General features: G+C 41.5%; 1 protein-coding gene across 1 annotated transcript in view; it reads right to left on the bottom strand.

The window, feature by feature from the left end:
- Positions 1–21,398, bottom strand: part of DTNB (dystrobrevin beta) — a 159,533-nt gene that overhangs the window by 105,351 nt on the left and 32,784 nt on the right. Inside the window, exons 9-10 of the mRNA XM_050893627.1 lie at positions 14,414–14,568; positions 6,530–6,635 (exon numbers count right to left, since the gene is read on the bottom strand). Coding sequence (XP_050749584.1) covers positions 6,530–6,635; positions 14,414–14,568 — 261 coding nt within the window. The remainder of the gene's footprint in view (positions 1–6,529; positions 6,636–14,413; positions 14,569–21,398) is intronic.

The following is a 21,398-nucleotide window of genomic DNA, read 5'->3' as shown; positions in this document are numbered from 1 at the left end:
CAGCGATACATTCAGCGCAGCAAAGGACAGACGATTCAGCACGAGTTTCTGTCACTGGAACTCCTTTAATACCGTCAGGATAATTCTGAAATAATCCTGAGTATGTCTGTAAACTTATATTACATTTCTTAATGGAAGCTAGAATTCACAGAAACCTGGGGAAGCACAGAAAGAAAGAAAAGTGTGAAAATAAGGCAATTGTACTTCTGGAAAGGAAGTTCCCCCTGTGCTTCAGGAAAGGCAGAGAAATGGCAATGCAACCCACCCAGACACTGAAAACACTGCTCAGCTGCTGACCTGCCCATCTGGAAGCGAGGGGGGGAAGAAAGGGAAAGGGGGTCGCGATCGGACGCAGACCACCGAGAGCTGTCAGAGCTCCGCAACAACTGAGCATGACCTCGGCCAAGCTCCGCTCACCCTCCCGCAGGGGAAGGAATAGCGTTGTTAGAGGGAAGTTTAAAGACAGTACTTCAGCATCCCTGTCAAAACACCAGCGTCTCTGGTGTATCTTCCTAGGAAATCACCTGCCTCCTTTCAAGAAATGTGAAAAAGCTAAAAAAGAAAAATGGCATCATCACTGCAGTCCTGTGGATTTTTTTAGCTTTTTTTTTTTTTCTTTTTTCCCTTTTTTCAAAGGAAAGCCAAAAATGAATTCCACTGCGAGGCTCTGTCTTTCCTTGTGAAAAGTAAAAGATTTACCCCAGCTAAGGCTGCTTAGCAGCTGCTAAACATAAATTTTGTCATTTTAGGAGAGGCAGAAATTCTCAATCCCACTCAAAAATTACTGAAATTATTTTGATCTTCTGGGAAAATTAAAGATTTATTTGTCACAGAAGGCGGCCAAAGCTTGATGTGCAATACCTGACTGAAGAACGACCTGACATAGTTAAAAAAACGTTACGGAACATTTTTTAATTGGGAACTCCTAAACAGGAACTGCATTCTCCCCACCACACGTATTTGTTTTTTTTTAAATTGTATTTCAGGTAAGATGCAATCCTTACCTAGAGAGTCTATGAGCTAGCAAAGTATTTCTACAAACGTTAATAGAAGCTTAAGATAACAGCAATGGCAAGTTTAAAAGCTAGATATTCTTTTCTATATTTTCCTTTTGTTATAAATGGGAGAGGAAAAAAAACCCCACAGCCTGAAGACTGCTTCCACTTGCATTTACAGAGGATCCTATTTCTACAAAAGCATGACTAAACAGATTAGAATGCCTGCACAAAAGCATACTGTTACAGTGCTGCGCGTTAGCATGCAAATTGAGATGATGGCTCTCAAAAATAACATGCTGGCCTATTTGTTTAGATCAATACTAGCAATCCATGGAGTTTATTTGATGCCTTGAGAAAGAAGGTATGTTATTTTTTACCTGTAAATGTTATTTTGCCAATAAAACAAGCTCAGTTCAGAGCTTAATTGCCTTTTGCTTATATCAGAGTTGAAAAGACAACCAAGGAAATTGCAGGATTTTTTCTTTTTTAAAGGTGTCAACTGAGGTGTTCAAGTGCCTCTGAATAACTCAGCAGTAATTGCCAGAGTAATTAATGAGAATATTTACAACCTGTGAAGGAGACAAACATCTGGCTGGGAGGAAAGGTTAGGGAAGAAAAGCACTACACTCTGACAAGGTGCAATCCAGAGAAAACTAACTTGCAGTGGAAATTAACAACTGACTCCAGAACAAGACTACTACTAAATAGATACTATGAGGAAAAGTGTTCAAGATAGTAGTAGCAAAGACACAAACTTAAAGGATGGATCTTTATGGACTGAGCCTGTTTTTATCAGCTAAACATTGTTTACAGACTCACGGTGGAAGAGGAGAACTTCAGGGAATGATTTAATGGGATTTTCATTGCAATCATACCTAGAATCACAAAGCCACTGCACAGCTGAGGAGGGAAGGGACCTCTGGCGATCTGCTCAGAGCAGGGTCAGCCAGAGCAGGCTGCTCAGGCCACTGCCCAGTCGGGCTCTGAATATCTCCAAGGATGGAAACTCCGCAGCCTGGGCAACCTGCTGCAGAGTTTGACCACGCTCACAATAAAAAAAAATTTCTTCTTATGTTTAAACAGAATTTCCTGTATTTCCATTTGTGCCTGTTGCCTGCCACTGGATATCACTGAGAAGAGTGTAGTTATATCTTCTTTACTGCTTCCCGCCAGTTGTTTACACACATTGATAAGGTCCCCCTGAGCCTCCTCTTCTCAAGGCTAAGCAGACCCAGCTCTCATCCGATCCTCGTACCACACATGCTGCAGTCCCTTAGTCATCTTTCTGGCCCTTTGCTGGACTCACTCCAGTAAGTCCACATCTCCCTTGTACTGGAGAGCCCAGCACTGGGCACAGTATTCCACATTCGGTCTCACCAGTGCTGAACAGAGGGCAATAAACATCTCCCTCGACCTGCTAGCTGTGCTCTTCCTAATGCAGCCCAGGACTCTGTTGGCCTTTTTTTGCTTCAAGATGGCATTGCTGGCTCACATTCAACTTGGTGTCCACCAGGACCCCCAGGTCCTTTTCTGCCAAATTGTTTTCCAGCCAGTCAGCCCCCAGTGTGCACGGTTGCATGGGGTTATTCCTTCCCAGTGCTGAACTTTGTGAGGCTCATGAGGAAAGAGGCAAAATTATCTGTAAGACCTCACATTCTCATGAATCTGCACTGGGAGAATCATCTTATACATGTCAGGATACCCGACCACAGCCTTGCAAACCTATTCTGAAGAAACAGTTCAGCACCTCTAGTAAAGCATCTGCAGTAAAAACAAAACTAAAAAAAAAAAACCCACAAACAACTGTGTAATGCTAGAGAGTGAAGTTTACCTTGAGCAGGGAGATTATTTATCACGAGCTGTCCTTTTGTCCAAGTTTTGTCTCTGAACCTGAAGGATCCGCCTTTATAATTTCCACTGGTAAAGGTGGAAAGGTTTCACAGTTCTCACAAGTTCTAGTATCAGATCACAACACACAGCGGTTCATCAGCTAGAGAGACCTTCAGCAGCAACCCTAGTAAAGCAAGCTCCAGCATCTGGGTGGATATCGGAGTTACTCTCCCTGCTGTGACTGCTGCTGATTTCTCACACCAGATGTGAGAACCTGTCACTAAGAAATTGCATAGTGCTGAAACCCAGGTGCCAGCTGTAGCTTACAATTTAAAAACTGACTGTACCAAATTCATTAAGGGCCCAAATCAATGTCTGAAACTTAAGCCCTTTTAATAATTGTGGAGCACTATGAAACAACTCCAGTATTTTGCCTGGGAACCTAATGCCTCAGATTTCAGCTCCAAGATTGCCATAGGGAGATGCCAATTCCTACCCAATCCAATGCTGAAGTTAGCATCGTGACAGTCCTGGAACAGAGCAGTCCTACACACAGCGCTGAACAACTGGTCAGGATTAGAAGCGGAGGCAATGTCTCAAAGAAGCACATACTTGGGGCAGTAGCTCATTATCAAGTAATGGATAAAGACTGGAGAATCTTTGTGGCCAACTCTTTCCTCCAAATCAGAGGATTGGTTTGGGCTGGCTTGTAAGGCTGACAAAAATCTGACTGAAGGCATTAATTAGTACAACACACCACCATATCCAAATAAAACATGATCCTGTTTTAAATCAGCATTGATTTCTGTTTCTTTCATGTTTTTGCCGATGTTCTGGAAAAGTTTTCAACTGAAAGGAGACAGGCACTCCTGTAACCTTCTGGAAACATTCATTTGAACAAAATTTATGCTTTTATATATATGCAGATATTAAAACATACACAACTCTCACAAAGGAACTTCATATTAATTTAGTCACAGAAGCCACAGCAGTAGCCATTGTCAGCACAAGCTGATCGATCTGCTTTTTAAACATTGAAAATGACCATTTAATAGGAGTTATTCAGTCCAGATCCATAGCAACAACGAACTCGTGCCTATGTCCTGTCCCAGACTTTAAACTATAAAAGCTTCTGGCTTGCTTCTTCCTTAGCGTGCACGTCTGTAATCAGAGCTGTGTCTTCCCTCATCATTTCTTTTCCTACCACATGTCCCAGTAATCCCAAGCTCATTCCTTCTACTGTCTCTATCTTTCAAATTTGCTATTTTTACCCTCCCATAGTCAGGCCTCCAACACCAAGCCTCCCTTAACTTCTTTTACTGTAGGGACACAATCCAGACTTGATCTCCCCCACCTGCTAAGCCTGCTGTGGCTTGCCACAGACCTCTGTGCATCACCTGCAATGATTTCTCATCAGCTCTTTTACGCAGAGGAACTGCTGCCTGACTCTGGAGCAAAAATACCACTTGCAATGGAATAAAAGTTTCTGAGGAAAAAGAAATTGTGGTAACTTAGAGGGCGAGAACACCGGCACGAATTATCGATGGTAACATAATTCAGCAAGCAGCTTGGGAGGTAGCTGTAGAAGAGGCTGATAAGAATTGGAAACATAATTTTAATGCCACAAACATTGAAACTTATCCTATCAAGTCATCTGAATGCTAAACCTATGTGTAACAAGACTCCTATGTGTAACATAGGATTAAATGTGGGGACTGGTTGGCAGAAGAGCTGAGTGGGAAGAATCTCTTGCTGCCTGGAAGAAAGCATCAGCAAAAGGGGCACTTATGCGACTGCTCCCAGTGAAGATGGTTGAATTGGGATCTGCATGTTACAGAGCAGCCATATCGCAAAATGAGGGCAACAGAAGCTGTCAGATAATATAGGAATGCGTGCACTAATCTATAAGGATGATATTATTCTGGGTATCTAGTAATTTCCTTCAAGTATTTTCAAGCAGAAAAAAGATCAGACTATGGATTACCTCCAGATCTTTCCACCATTTCACTTCTGTCCAAACATTATGTTTAAACATTTTACCCTTGCCTAAGCTCTGTGCAATTCTATCCTGACCTGTAACTCATACAAACAATTTTACTGCCTGTTTCCTTACCGTATTTATTCCACCCTGTGTGCTTTTCCTGAAGTACGAGTTTATAAGGGTAAGAGGATAAAGGAAGAAGAAGAAAGCAAGAAGTCGCTGCTGCCCTTCTATTAGTGCAGCCTGTCACATAAGGATGGGAAAGACACTGTAGTACTGTAGTTTACCTAATATTTTAACTAGATCAACCTCCTCGCCTTTTTGGTAAGTTTTCCCATAAGATTTGTCTCCATGAAATTGCTGCCCCCAAAATTCTTTTAAAAATCACTTTTTTAATGAGACCCACAGTTATCAGGAAATGCCTGTAAACATAGAGAGCAATTGGGAAATTCACCTTCTCTTCTGTTGCAATAAAGAAAAGGCCCATTGAGCATCGCAACTCCAATCTTCAGCTCACTGCTGAACAAATGCAGATTAAATTCAGAACCAGATATGCTTTGCACGAGGATCAAGAGAAGACAATGAAACAAATGCCAAAAACCAGCATATCAAAATCACAGCAATACTTAACCATGTCACAGGCATAAATGTCAAGAAACAGAGAATGGAATATAAATCGTGAAAACTTAGCTAGAGACAGACTGCCAAGCTGTGCCTGTAAACAGCTAGGCAAAAACAAGAGCCTAGGGTTTATCTACCTGTGTCTTAAAAGGAAGAAGTCTATACACCTTGAAATGACTATAAATGCATTAAGCAGAAGAAGAGGTAACAACTAGTAGGGCAGGGGTTTTGAAGGATGATAACATGATTTTATTGTGTGGGGAAGGAAACAAAAGATGAAGTTTAGTTCATGGGTGAAGAAAAAAAGTTGTTTGGTTTTTTTTCCTAGAATTCACATACAAAACATCATACACATATACTGTGTGCAACTGTACAAGAAATTAAACACACCACCTTTTTGGCCACTAAATACAACAGAGTTTCGATACACTTGCACAACCTCCTGCAGGAAACCTTTTTGCTTCCCTGAACTCCTTAAAGCCCTCTCAGCCAGATGACTCTTTCATCACTCTTTCTCACTGTTAATCTTCAGTTTTCCATCCCTTAGTGCTCCTTAAATACTTTCCATAGGCAGTAAACCCAGGAAATTTTAGCTAAGAAAAGGTCTGGAAGTGAGAGGAGCTCACATTTACCTCTCATAGTGAGCACTGCAGTGACTCATGTGCTCAAATGCTACTCAAGACAGACATTTGAATGGGTACCAAAATCTTTGGGAGTTAGCACTTGAAAGCGTATGTTAAAGCATAGTTCAAGTGAAGTTTTTTAAGTTTCAGAATAAACATGAACATTTAGAGAGTATCATTTTTCTGCTGCTTGTTTCTTCATCTTCCACTACTAGCAGTGCTAGAACTCTAAAACTAATCTCGTTTTGCATTGTTGCTGATGATTTCATACAGAACCAGTCTTCATCCCAGAAGCGCAGAACACTTTTCACTCCAACTAAAGTCTGGGCTTAAATGCTCTGGGACTAAGACCGTTACAGTGGGAACAATGAAGGCATTAAGTGCTTCGTTACGTGAGAAAGGACAGCATATTTACATATGTTGAACAGAAACCCTGCTCTGACCAGATGTTTCAAACAAGGAAATATTCCATTTACCATTTTCAACATGCGCAAGTCTGTGCATGAGAGGCAGCCACACAAGGCACTGAGGAGGTGGATCAGCCATCAGTGTGTCTAAAAACATGTTTAGCATGATCTTTTTCTGCAAAGAAAAGAGAAATAGAACTTAATTATAAGAAAAATTTCAATTTTATATACCAAAAATTACTTCAGCCTTAAAATCTCTCTATGACTCAACTTCTGTCTACCAGGAATATTTCATATGCTATAAAGAGATAAAAATCACAACTTCTTTGCTCAGGGAGTTTCAATCTGTATTAGGCAAACAGTAACACCACAAAGAAGGTATTAGTATAGACATGATATAATCATACAAAAATAAATGATAAACAGATGAACAGAAAACTCCAAGAAATGGAGGACTAGTCAGTCAGGATTGGTTCCCGAGTTGCAGTTAAAGATTCTTATTTGGAAGAGGAATACAACAAATGTGAGCGGAGGTTATTTAACAATGTAGAAAACAGCATTTCAAACATACAGACAGCACTGAAAAAAGCAGACACACATAAAAGAGAATTACAACTAATATTCATACACGATCCATGCAGTAAATGATTTCTTTTAAAGGCAAAATAACAAAAAAAGAGGCAAGGGGACAACTAGGCTAAGCTTTTAAACAACTGTCAATAAAAGTGAAATTGAAATGAAATCATTAGGAGAAGAAAGTCAGGCATGTTAAGAGTAATATTTTCTAAGGTTTCAAATGCAACTGAGCAAGAGAAAGTATCTGCTGCAAATATAAACAGATGGAGATAACTGGTAAGAAAAACAGCTAAGAGTATTATGGATACAAAGAAAGAATATGTTGGCTTTTGCATACAATAAGCTAGATGCTTAAGAACTTCTCATAGGCAGCAGACCAGCTGGTCAGATGGCACTTTTTTCTCACCTTAGCATATGGCAGTGCTACTCCAAAAAGCATCCACAACAGGGAAGGTAAGCAGAGCTAGAGCACAAGCCAGTCTGGTTTTCTAGAAGCTGTGAAACTAATTCCAGCTTTCACTTGCAACTATCATGCCAAAAATTAAGGTGGTTTTTGTTTGGGTGTTTTTTTGGTTGTGGGTTGTTTGGGTTTTGTTGGTTTTGTTTTGGGTTGGTTTTTTTTTTAATTAAAGAGAAGGTTTATATCTAAAGCATCAATATTTTTGTGATTAGTGGCAAATATATACATCTAATACCTCTGCAGCTAACCAGCCTGGAGAGATAATATGGAATTATAATTATCTATCCTAGTTACCATTAAGGAAAATTCTAAGAAATATTTAATCTTACTTCTTCCAACTTTTATAAGGTATCCTTGTTCCAGTCTCTCTGCTTAGTAAATGAAAAGCTTTTCCTGAATAGTTAACTTCTCCTACAAGAGAGTCCAAGAATTTCCTTTGCCAGATACGACATCAGACGCACTACCTGGACAAGAACAAATGCGTGGACCTTGCCTGGCAATCCCAGCCTTCTCTCCTCCTGGAAGCCAAGTCATCCTTCGGGCTATTAATAACTACACATAGTCAACCTGCCTTCCCCTCAATTTGGGTGAAAAAATCCAAAATCTTTTAACAAATGCATATCTCAGTCAGGCCATGAAACACTCTAAATATGCTGAATCAAGCCTTCTGATAGAAGGAGAACCACAATTTTTAACTGGGAATTAACTGATTGTGGTATGCAATGCCTGAGACCAGACAGGGCGTAACCAGGAACCACTGTGCTAATGATGTTAAATGGCAGCATCCTCTGTAATTGATGTGCAGATTGTACGTTTCAAATCTTAACATAATTACCTAGTTGCTTTCTTGTATGGGTATTGTACTACTTTATAATAATGCCTCCAAGGTTCCCAATTTTGCCTTGGCTTTCATCTCTCATACTGTTTCATATACAAGAGTATTAAGGTTACTCCAAATAATAAATACTGCTCAGACAGACAACTTTTCTGGAGACAAGACTCAGGATCCATTAGACATCACACCCATTTTTAAAAAGTGTAAAAAAGAGGACCCTAGGAACTACCAGTCAGCCTCACCTCCATGCCTGTTAAGATCATGGAGCAGATCCTCCTGGAAAACATGTGGAACATACGGAAGTCAGGGAGGTGATTAGAGACAGCCAGCATGGCTTCATGAAGTGCAACTCATGCCTGACTAATCTAGTGGCCTTCTATGATGTGACTGCATCAGTGGACAAGAGAAGAGCTATGGATGGCATGTACCTGGACTTCTGTAAGGCCTTTGATATGGTCCACCACAACATTCTGGCCACTAAATTGGAGAGAGATGAGTTTGATGGATGGACTGTTAGATGGATAAGGAATTGGCTGGATGGCTGTGTCCAAAGAGTTACAGTTAATGGCTCAATGTCCAAGTGGAAACCAGTAACGAGTGGTGTCCCTCAAGGGTCTGTACTGGGGCTGTGTGGTGTGGTCAACATGCTGGAGGGAAGGGATGCCATCCAGAGGGACCCTGACAGGCTTGAGGAGTGGGCCAGTGTGAACCTCATGAAGTTCAACAAGGTCAAGTGCAAGGGTCAGGGCAGTCCCCAGTATCGATACAGGCTGGGGGATGAAGGGATTGAGAGCAGCCCTGCGGAGAAGGACTTGCGGTACTGGTGGACAAAAAATTGGACATGAGCTGCAATGGATGCTCGCAGCCCAGAAAGCCAACCATGTCCTGGGCTGCATCAAAAGAAGCGTGGCCAGCATGTCAAAGGGGGGGATTCTCCACTCTGCTCTCCTGAGACTCCACCTGGAGAATGGTGTTCAGCTCTGGGGCCCACGGCACAAGACAGACATGGACCTGTTGGAGTGGGTCCAGAGGAGGGCCACAACAATTGTTAGAGGGCTGAAACACCTCTCTTATGGAGAAAGTTTGTGTTGTTCAGCCTGGAGAAGAGAAGGCTCTGGGGAGATCTTATTGTGTCCTTTCAATATATAAAAAGGGCTTATAAGAAAGACGGAGAAAGACTTTTTACCAGGGCCTGTAGCAACAGGACAAAGGGCAATGGTTTTAAACTCAAAGAGGGTAGGTTTAGATTGGACAAGAGGAAGAAATTTTTTTATGATGAGGGTGGTGAGGCACTGGAACAGGTTGCCCAGAGAAGCTGTGGATGCCCCGTCATCGGAAGCATTCAAGGTCAGGTTGGATGGGGCTTTGAGCCTCCTGATCTAGTGAAAGATGTTGCTGCCCATGGCAAGGGGGTTGGACTAGATGATCTGCAGAGGTCCCTTCCAACCCAAACCGTTCTATGATTCTATGACTCTATGATTAGACAGTGATAGATGATATGCACAGTGGCAGAAGAACCTAAACCTAGCAGGACAGCTTCTTTCTGCTATAGACAAGGATGTTCCTCAAAGAAAAAAAAAACGAGTTCCCTTCAAGCAGTGAGAACCTTATGAGTTGCCAAAGCTCGTGTATGGAGTGATGCAACTTCCATGTAACTCACAAGAGGGCAGTAGGGACACAGGCTTTGGGGTTTTTTGTCCAGTACAGGTAGGATATTTTGCAACTAATTGACCAAAAAGAATCATGCAGCATTATCACTGCTACATCTTGTCTGTCTGGGCATAGGCATTTTTGGTAATGGCTGAGCTGGCAGGAAAGCCAACAGCAGTCTCCTTCTCCTGGAAATTATGAATGTGTCAGAGAAGGAGCCTAGATAAAGCCCTTTCTTGTAGCTGGTCTAACATTTCCTACTGGGTTCAGAACCCAGTCATGGAGCAACCACAAAAACATCACTCAGTCACCATTTGTGATGCAACAACAATCAAATAAGCTGCCAGCAGGTTCCAAACTCCAAGAACATAAACTGAAAATTAGTAAATGTGAACGCACAACCAGTCATGAGGGTCAAATGCTCCCCAGGAGAACAAACACATTTCTGCACAGATACTCTCTGTAATCGCCTGCTTACTCTCTATTCTAATAATTGTTTTTACCAATTGCTGTTAGCATACCTACTTGTCGTAATAGCTCTGTAGTCTCAGATATTCTTGCAGGTGGGTGCAGTGGCAGGTTATACCCAGGCTATTCTTATATCTAGAAGAATACCATAGGCTTGCTTCAATACCGAAAACTCAGCCAGTTTTATTGTTACACTGCCAACACGCTTGTTTCAACAAGATGTTAATGCATATATTTCCCCCAAAAAGACTGGCACAAAACCACATCCCCTGAGCCAACACAAACATATGCAATTTTTAACTCTACAGTGATCAAAACAAGTTATACCGATCTAAGCAGCTGTGTATTAGACCCCACCTGTATCTCTAACTGTCCTGCATCTTGTGCTTAAACTGCAACTCTGTCAGAGTATGCTTACACCATCCTTTATACACAAGACCAACCTGTCCTTAATAAATATATCCTTATCACGCACTTTAACAAGACTGTACATCCTGACCATCCTTCTGACACTGTTCAGCTTGTGCAGTCAGTTCAGCTGTCAGCCATACCATCCATGAAGCCTAAGTCAGCCAATGCTTTAGCAAAGCTTTCATGTAAGGTATGCACAAATCAACGCCTATCTAGGCCTGCTTGTATCATTTGTGCTGCTGAGTTTCAACAGAATAACGCGCAGTTTGACTGTACAGAAGCCAAGCTCCTGGCTACCAAGTCTCTGAAGTGAACTTCTCAGCTCAGTAGAAACATTGCAATTAAACTGCTCTGGTATAAGGTGGACACATCTCTGCAATGACAGGACAGGCTGTGCCATCAACACAGAAATATTCTGACTAAGGCAGGGAATGTCATGGTGATACAACGTCTCTGACAAACAGATGGACTGTAGCCAAGTGAACAAAAGTCTTAAGAAAAGTATGACATGATATCTTATATCTGTGGAAGCCCCCACTTGACCTAGAATAGGAAATTATTACTGGAAACTCTTTATACATCTGGAAGCCATCACAAAGAATGCAGCTCTTGCCAAAAGCATCCCAATAAACTCCATTTTGCATGGGCAACAAGTTTGAACTATTCCATCTGTGACCCAAGAAATGAAACAGAGTTGTGGAGTGTATACAATCACTGACACTTCTTTGCCTATCTGCCCTTTCACCACTCAGACAGCAGTAAATTATTAGCCTTTGGCACCTGAAAGAAGTGGCTCCCAGAACCAGGACCTCCATGGGTAGCCAGGAACCACAGCTGGCCAGGAAGGATTTGTCTCTTGGTAGTTTAAGTAACACTAGGGAATGTTCCTGGCACTAAAACTCAATCATGCATGCTTTTATGTTATTAAACCTGTGCCTGGTTTAACCACTCACTCTCCCACATGATTCCAGCATCCAGATCAGGTGTTAATATCAGCTAGGAATCATTTTTAATAAACAGTTTCCATGTAACCACCCTGCTTGAGGGAATAAGAGAGTTTAACAGCATGGATGTGGTTAGACCATTCCAGTTGGCCTTAGGACCACAGAACAGCTCAAGGCACTGTTTAGTTAACTAGCACAGATGTAGCTTATATGTCCGTCATGTAAATGCCAAAGTCTGAAACCCCACAGCTTTACCAATGCCATCTGGAGAGAATTTCAGCAAAATGATAGGCTATAAAAAGAGAATATCACAGAAGTACCTCTGGGAAGCTTATTTTCAGATCTGGGAGGCATAAGAAAATGGAATTAAATCTGAGACAGATTATCCGTCTACTTCCCAGGACCTGTTTGTTTCTGTGTTTTCAAATAAATGAAAGAACTGTCTTGGGGTACAGTGTATATCTGGATTAATTAAAAAAACATTACCACTCTCTACAAACCTGGCCTTACATAGGGATTTTGTTTTGCTGAATAAAATTAGAGCAAAGGAATTTCTAAAAGTGAATCAATATGAAAAATTCGCTTTATTGTTCATGGGAGCCAAAGTCAAAAAGCGCTAAGACATGCTGCAGGCAAGCCACGTGCAAATCATAGAATCGTAGAATCATTTAGGTTGGAAAAGACCCTTAAGATCATCGAGTCCATCCGCAAACCTCACACTGCCAAGTCCATCGCTAAACCATGTCCCTAAGCACCGCGTCTACACGTCTTTTAAATACCCCCAGGGATGATGACTCCACCGCTTCCCTGGGCAGCCTGTTCCAGTGCTTGACAACCCTTTCAGGGAAGAGATTTTTCCAAATATCCAATCTAAACCTCCCCTGGCGCAACTTGAGGCCGTTTCCTCTCGTCCTATCGCTTGTTACTTGGGAGAAGAGCCCGACCCCCACCTCGCTACAACCTCCTTTCAGGTAGTTGTAGAGAGCGAGAAGGTCTCCCCTCAGCCTCCTTTTCTCCAGGCTAAACAACCCCGGTTCCCTCCGCTGCTCCCCATAAGACTTGTGCTCTAGACCCTTCACCAGCTTTGTTGCTCCTCTTTGGACACGCTCCAGCCCCTCAGTGTCTTTCTTGTAGTGAGGGGCCCCAAACTGAACACAGGATTCGAGGTGCGGGCTCACCAGTGCCGAGTACAGGGGGACGATCACTGCCCTAGTCCTGCTGGCCACACTACTTCTGACACAAGCCAGGATGCTCTTGGCCTTCTTGGCCACCTGGGCACACTGCTGGCTCATATTCATGGGCAGTTACTACACCTCACTTGGCTACCATGGCGAGATTTGCATCAAATGTCTTAGAAATCTCAGCCAACTGTCAAAGTCTAGCTAGCTACACTAGCCTCTCTGGGTAAGAGAGAAATGGTCACTGCCAGAGTGCAGGCTTCCGAACAAAACAGAAACCCCATCCCCATTCCCTTTGCAGACAATGGAAAGAGCACGTAGAGCTTAGAATCCGACGTCTGACCTACAGCTCCATAGTGAGGCTGAGGTTTTACATTCAACAGCAGTGCCACTTACATGAAACTCGATTTGATCGGATCAGTTTCCCTACGTGCATAAACAGCTTGCACTGCCATAACAGAAAGGGTGGCATGTCCGTGGGAACACGTATGGCCCACAAATGCCTCAGTCAGTATGGAAACAGAAAAAAATATTTATTAATTACACTATCAGTAAAACAAAACTCTGTCCTCAGTAACTCACAGATGAGCTGGAGCCCTCACCATTTCCTAAATCAAAGGCTGCTTCCTACTGTGTTGTATTTCAAATATACTAATTGCTAATTAACTTAAATTTAGCAAAAGTGACTATAAATTCTAAATCTAAATACTTCAGAAATATTTCTTCCAGACCATAATCATGACCAGAGTCTAAACATTTAATTTTAGGCCTAAGATTATCTAGGTTCATGTTTACAGTTGATTTAAGGATTATTTATGCTATTTACATTATCACAAATTAGAAACAAATCCTTGGAACAATTAAATTACAACTAAAATGCATAAAGAAATAAAAAGCTCTTTTAAGATCATTACTACAACATCTACTCCAAACATTACATGCAATGGAAATATTTTGGAAAAAACAGCTATACCAATAAGAACAACAGTGAAATTGATTTAAAAATAAACTATGTGAACACACCGTATTTTGTACAGACTCAACCAACTAGCAAGTGATTTGTTGAAACTAATACTCTTAACACATTGAGAAAGCTTAAAAAAAATCAAAGGAAAATAGTAAAAATGCTGTGTTTCATGTTTTAGAAAAGAAATAGGTCATCCTTGCTGTTGTTCTGATGGGGAACAGAAGTGTCCCTTCAAGGAGGGGAAACAAACTAAAATTGTGCAAAATCCTTTAATTGCCTAGAACCTAAACATACTATTTTAAATTATTCAGACTGTCTTAAAACTGCTTAGGTTATATAGCATATATTACCAACCCCCCTCCCCTCCAAACCCCATACAAACTACAACGAACGCAGCCCGTGGACTTTAGAAGAAAGCACTACATTAACACGCAATACAAAAATCCTGTTTTGTTAACTCTTACTTGTTGTGGGAAACAGGTCCGTACAGAATGCTCTGTGTATCCAAAAGAAGGCCCCTCAAACACAGCTGTTGGAAGTTTTAGAACTTCTTTCAAAAACTGATCAAACTTTGTAAATATCATTAGTCCATTTGAATCTGATATTTGAGAGAAAATATCTGTAAAAAAATATAATAAAACCCTACAGTAAATACATGCTTACTACAGAAAAGAAAAAAAAACTTATTTCAATCCATTTAAACCCCAAGAAATTTTTTTGTTTTATTCTGAACATAATTTCTTATCACTTGCTATTAAGATAAAATTTATAAATTTATAAAAGTATTCGAACATGCTATGATATAAGTCTTCCTGTTTCCTCCATCCCATCTCACCCAGTCTTCTGCCAGTGCATTAACTGTAACAGCAAGAAAGCAGAAGCTAGGAGGCATTATAAAAGTTACAGAACATTACATCTTCAAGTTTACACCTTCAAAATAAAACTACATAAAATCCTCTGAGAAGTCTCCTAGAATTAAAAAAATTTGTAAGAATCACAAAGTCAAAACTGGCAAAACTCCTGGTAAACCTGGTGCACGTCAACGGCATGCTGAACGTAAGTAACACAGCATTAGAAGAGAGCATCAGAAGTAAAGTCAGAAACTGGGGTGCAATGACCCCCATCTCCAAGGCTAAAACACATGAGCCATGCAGCTGAGCGGATGGGGAAGAGGAAATCTGATCTAATTTTATATCAGAGATGTTGCGCACACTGAAGAGCTAGAACAGGAACTTTTGTCCTTACACAAGAAAAATGTTTGTGATGAGATGAGGTATGCTGTTTAATTAGCTATGTGGGGCTAAATATATTTCTGAAACCAAAAAGAGAATCGAGCAAGATGTTCAGCAATCTTGTGTATATATGGAAAAAGAAAGGAAGGGAGGGTGGTCCCAGAATGTGGCAGGGAAGGGCAGCTTTGCAGGTATTTTCACTCTGATGCCATGCTATGGGCATGGGGATGGCAGGATGTCTCCTGAGCCTCCTGCTCTGGAGTTCCTCTATCCCCTTACTGCACAGAGCTCCACTCCTCCAACCTCTCTGCTCCAGCCATTCCACGTGCCCAACCCAAAGCTCCCAGCTCTCATGTCTCAGGAAAGGCAAAAATATAGGAGAAGATGTGCAGATAGCATTATAAGAAAATGATGTCACACACAATATTAGGACAGCTGCACGCAGATCAAGCAGAACTGTCCGGGGATCAAAAATCTCTTTGGAAAAGACAAATCTCTCAAACAGCAAAACTGGGTCTCTGAGATACTTGCAGAGTCAGATTACTCTGTAAAGGAAGATTTCTCTAATAAGCGCACTAATATTAGTAAGACCTTAAAATTTTCCAAGATGTGACAGATACCAGAATTCTTCACTAAACAGCCACTGAATCATCTATGAGGTTATTTAAGGCACCATCAGTAACTAAACATCAAAAAGGATATGTTGACAGAAAATAAGCTTAATTTAAGTGATCAAAACTAGGTCTGTAAAAAAAGACTATTTCAGAACGGCATATTTCTAGTAAACTAGAGAAATTATTCCAATCTCCTGAACAAACGAGCTCATGAAGAAGCCTACAATATCTAAGTTAAGGGTGATAAAGCTATCTGGAATCTGTATCACTGGCTAAACAGACAAGCTTGAAGTAAAGGTCTGAAGCCCTTATTGAATAATCTTATAAACCATATCAGGAATAATGGGGGCAAAAAGAAAAAAAAAAGAAAAAAAAAAAAGAGAGAAATGGGGGTCAGGGGGAATGCTGTATTTTAGAAAATTAAGCCAAGCAGAAAAATTAAATTTAACCCGAAAACTGAACGTGGAAGAAAAGTCAGGATCAAAATGCACACAAATGAAAACTATGGAAACAACTAAAACTAATTAGAGAGCCAAACTTCCAGAATCCTAATCCATTCTAGATCAGAATCACTCCAGAACTGGCACATGCACAAAAACTGAAGGTCTAGTAATAAATCTGTCAAGGTGGGACTGGTAGAACATGACAGGAACACGACAGTACTTGTATTTAAAAAAAAGACAGAAATCTTCTGGGTATATACAGTCTATTAATCTGAACTGAACAGTATGCAAGATTTAAATGATTTTAAAGAGAAAGTAATTAAAGCTATGGAAATAAATTGAAAATGAGATAAAATAGAACAGGCTATATCCAGACTGAATAGAAAAACCACCCAAACCCACTAACCCATATCTTGCAGTCATAAAAAAAGGGATTTTATAGTCAAAGTAAAGTTGAACTCATTTACGTAGGGAATTTCCACATGGGAAATTACCAGTGAAATTGGAAAAGATAAAGATTAGTAGGATATAATTATACAGTTATCTGCCCTTTTAAAGGGCAGTAAATTACCCTCAAAGAGAAAACCTCAAGCAAAACAGAGGCTAACAGTGTAATTTCTCAAGAGCTCACCTCAGGGTCACAACAGGCATGTGCTAATAGAATTTCCTGATGACAAGGTATTATACTTTAATTCTCATAAAATTTCAGTTCAATGCTACTATGCTATAAACTTCTTTTTTTCAGACCAGAGAGAATAAAAAATTTAGAACTGCAAAAAATACTGCTCGGTCCCCAAAATACCAATGTAAAATGGTACTTGTGCAACTCACTATTTCCTTTTTTCAAATGTTTGTAGTAAAACTTCTACATTAAGAACAGAGCTCGTAATATCATCTGTTAAACCTGTCCAACAGTTCCCTCGAGAGCCTCTTTTCAGTTGCTTATAACTGCCAAAATTGATGGTTCATTTTCCAATCAAGGCATTTCCCTGATGCTTTGTACAGTTTCAGCTGAAGGCTTCATCATTTTTCCAATTAAGTTAAAAACAAAGCAACAAAAACCTGGCACCCTCATTTTCTAGGGTCTTGACCTTGAGTGTACCCTGTGTCTCACAATTCCTATGAAGCTGTTAATTTTTATCATACAAATTCATAAAATATTTGTTAAATACTAGGTTTAATATCAGTAAAAGCCAAGAAAATAAATTTAACAGATGAATAGGTTTGACTGTGCTTTTTGGGAGGGGGTGTGTGTGTGTGCGTGCATGCAGTTTTTTTGGCATTAATCCAAAATATGTACTAAGGTCAAAAGGACAATCCAAGGAAATATAGGCCAGTCAGCCCCACTTTGGCTCCTGGGAAAATCATGAAGCAAATCTTCTCGGTGCACATTCCTGCACACAGGAAAGAAAAGGTGACTGGGGTCCGTCAGTATGGATCTACTGAGGCTGAATCACACCTGACCAGCTCGACTGTCTTCTGTGGTAAGATGACTGAATTTGTAGGTATCATTCACCTCAACTCGAGCAAGGCTTTTTACTTTTTATTTCCTCACAACATTCCAGTATCCAACCTGGGATGTCACAGTCTGCATGGGTGAACAACCAGATGGGCAAGTAGCTGGTTGGATGATCAGGCTTGGAGTGTAGTGGATAACGGGTCAAATTCTACGTGGAGACCAATAACAAGTGGACTACTGCTGGAATCTGTCCTGAGACATGTCCTGCTCAACATGTCTATCAATGAACTGGGAGAGGTGCCAGAGTGCACTCTTGTCGAGTTTGCAGATGATGCCAAACTGGGAGGATCAGGTGATACCCTTGAGGGCAAGGGCTGCCATCCAGCAGGACCTAGACCGGCTAGAGGAATGGGCCGGCAGGAACTGATCGAAATTCAGAAAGGACAAATGCGAAGTCCTGCCCGTGGGAAGGAAGACTGTGGCAGCAATCCAGGCTGGGGACTGCCTGGCTTGGGAACAGCTCTGTTGGAAAGGTCCTTGTGGGTTTTGAGGTCACAAGCTGAACACGAGCCAGCAGTGCACTCTGGCAGCAAAGGTGGCCAAACAACATCCTGGGCTGTATGAAGAGGAGCTCAGCTAGTAGAGGGAAGTGATTATCCTCCTCCACTCAGCACTTGTTAGACCTCTTCTAGGTACTGTGTCCAGTTCTGGGACCCCCCCAGAATCAGAGAATTGCTGAGAATCACAGAATATGAAAGACAAACTGAAGTGAGCTCTGTAGAGGGCTACAAGGATGGTCAGCATGCTGGAGCACTTAGCCTATGAGGACAGGCTGAGGAAACAGCAACTGTTCAGCCTGGAGAAGATAAGACACTGAGAAGACCTAATAACACCACCCAAACACCTACAAGTGGACTATGAAGATGCTTTGGGAGGAAAATTTAGTAATTAGAGTTTGAGCGCTAGGTATCAGCGAGGTTGTAAGTCTGGGACAGATAGTGGAGAGATCAGAGGATCTAAGAGGCTCTAAGGACCAGCTACTAGACAGATGGGCATCTAAGGCCAGTCACTGGAGGGATCCATATTGTACAGGCATGTGCATATACATATATATTTATGCCACTAACAGGCTTTCATCCTGATCAGGGAGAGCGGGGAACAGAACCAGGTCACTGGTGCTGTTCCTGTTCACATGGGTATTTTCTGTCTGTGTTGATCCATGTGGCTGTGTGCACGTGTTCCTACTGGGAACGCGTGCCTACCCTCACCACTGGTGGACTGGGGACATGACACTGCAGCGGCCTTACCTCTATCAGACCAGCAGATGTTGTGGCAACTCCTAACATTTGTTACAAACAAATGAGAGGTAAGAAAGCCTGTATAAAATCATGCACTGAGCTTGTTCAGTTTGAATAGATGTGTGTGCTGGTTTTAGCTGGGATAGCGTTAATTTTCTGCATAGTAGCTACTATGGGGCTATGTTTTGGATTTGTGCTGAAAACAGTGTTGATAACACAGGGATGTTCTCGTTATTGCTGAGCAGGGCTTACACAGCGTCAAGGCCTTTTCTGCTTCTCACCCCACCCCACCAGCGAGGAGGCTGGGGGTGCACAAGGAGCTGGGAGGGGACACAGCCGGGACAGCTGACCCCAACTGACCCAAGCGATATTCCATACCATAGGACATCATGCTCAGCACATAAAGCTGGGGAAGAAGGAAGCGGGAGACGTTCGGAGTTATGGTGTTTGTATTCCCAAGTAACCATTACGCATGATGGAGCCCTGCTTTCCTGGAGATAGCTGAACACCTGCCTGCCGATGGGAAGCAGTGAACGAATTCCTTGCTTTGCTTTGCTTGTGCACGCGGCTTTTGCCTTACTTATTAAACTGTCTTTATCTCAACCCACAAGTTTTCTCACTTTTACTCTTCTGATTCTCTCCCACATCCCACTGTGGGGGGAGTCAGCAAGCGGCTGTGTGGTGCTCAGTTGCCGGCTGAGGTTAAACCACAACAATGTGATACCACAACAAAACACATATTATTATTACTACTACTACTTTGGTCCACTGATTAGGACCAAAGCAACTCCCCTTTCACCCCCACTCCTCCAAAAAACAAAATACCCTCTCCCCAAAATCAAAACCCCACAATCAGGCTAATTCATCTAGAGCAGATTAACTTTCAGGACCTTTATTATGTGAAACCTAGTATTTAGCACACCTTATTGCATCAATTTTTAGGGTGAACTTCAGTAAGCACTAAAGGCTTATCAGAGCCAGATGGTGAGAGGAAAAAAGGAGCTAGTGAGGTGAGGGAGCCAAGGAACACCACACAGGTAGAGCCAGTCGTTAGAGAAGTCAGTCAGCCCTTAAAATGAGCAGGATGGAGTCTTGATTTACTTGAAGTTCTGTTTGCAATTTACTTGCAGAAATGACATGGAAGGAAGCACTAATTACTTCACAATGAATCTACCTGAATGCCAAAACGAAGTCATCTGAATCCACAAAATTTGACATTTTTATACGGCACTTCTTGGGCTTAAAAAGCTATGACAAAAATCATAAAGTCCATAGCAGTAGGCTGGGTTTACAACTCCTACCTTGCACACCACGTAAAGGAACTCCTTTGCAAGGAGTATCATGTCACAGGAAATAATCTTTTCCAGAGACAGCAGAGTGGTATCATTGAACAACTCCCATTTCATCTGTGCTGTCAGACACTGTACAGGCTGAAAAACACTCCATTTGTTCACATTTTCAGAATTTAAAAAAATAAGCCTGTACATATGCAAGTACAGAGATCAAGTTACTATCATTCATATAATTTATGAGATGGGGCAAAAAAAAATATTTACAACTGCCAGGATTTCCAGAAAGCCTCGCGTTCCAGCTGAGCCGGAGCTGACAGCCTGCTTAGGAAAGGGAGCGGAGTCAGTGCAGGAGTCGGGGTGGAATCAGGGGAACAGGTAAACTGGAAACAGAAGAAGTTCAGTGATGAAATGGGTCAGTAATCAGAGAGACAGGTGGGAAAGACAGGAAAGGGAAAAAAACAGGACAGCATATTCATAACGATCAGAAAAAGAAATAAAGAATATGAGAACAGCTGAGGCAGATCAGATCAGAAGTCTGTTTATCCCGACAGCAGATGGCTCAGGCAAGCAAGTTCCCCAGAATATTCTTCCACTCACTGAGAGTATCTTTGCATTCGGCAACCTTTGATGAATTTGACTTCAGTGAAATTGGTTCAAGGAGTAAGAGTGGTGTAAATGTTTGATACCAACAACATCCTTTGGTAAAGTTTAAATAAGTATTGTTTTGTGTTGTTTCAATCTGTCACTGCTAATTTCAGTTACTGCCTTTTAGTTCTTGTACTGGAAGGGGAAAGGATCAGCTGTTTTCTTTTCACCACTAACACATTGCTCATGATTTTATGGAATACTATCCTTTCACCACCATTTTTCTTTCCACGTTGAAGAATCCTGCTCTATCTAGTTGTTCTTTGTACAGAAAGTTTCTCTACCTATGATCTTTGTTGTTCTTCTCAGAAAAGATGTATCAGAACCAGAAAGGGCAGAGTACCAGACGGGGGTACTAGAGCAGCACTCATGCAAAGCATAAAGACACCATGGATTTACACAGTGCCTTTACCTCTCCACTTTGTTCTTCACGTCCTTCCCCTCTGTAACATTTCATGGTTTTTAG

The sequence above is a fragment of the Gymnogyps californianus genome, chromosome 3 (genome assembly GCF_018139145.2).
Source record: "Gymnogyps californianus isolate 813 chromosome 3, ASM1813914v2, whole genome shotgun sequence".
Taxonomy (NCBI): domain Eukaryota; kingdom Metazoa; phylum Chordata; class Aves; order Accipitriformes; family Cathartidae; genus Gymnogyps; species Gymnogyps californianus.
This window is presented reverse-complemented; position numbering and strand designations above follow the sequence as displayed.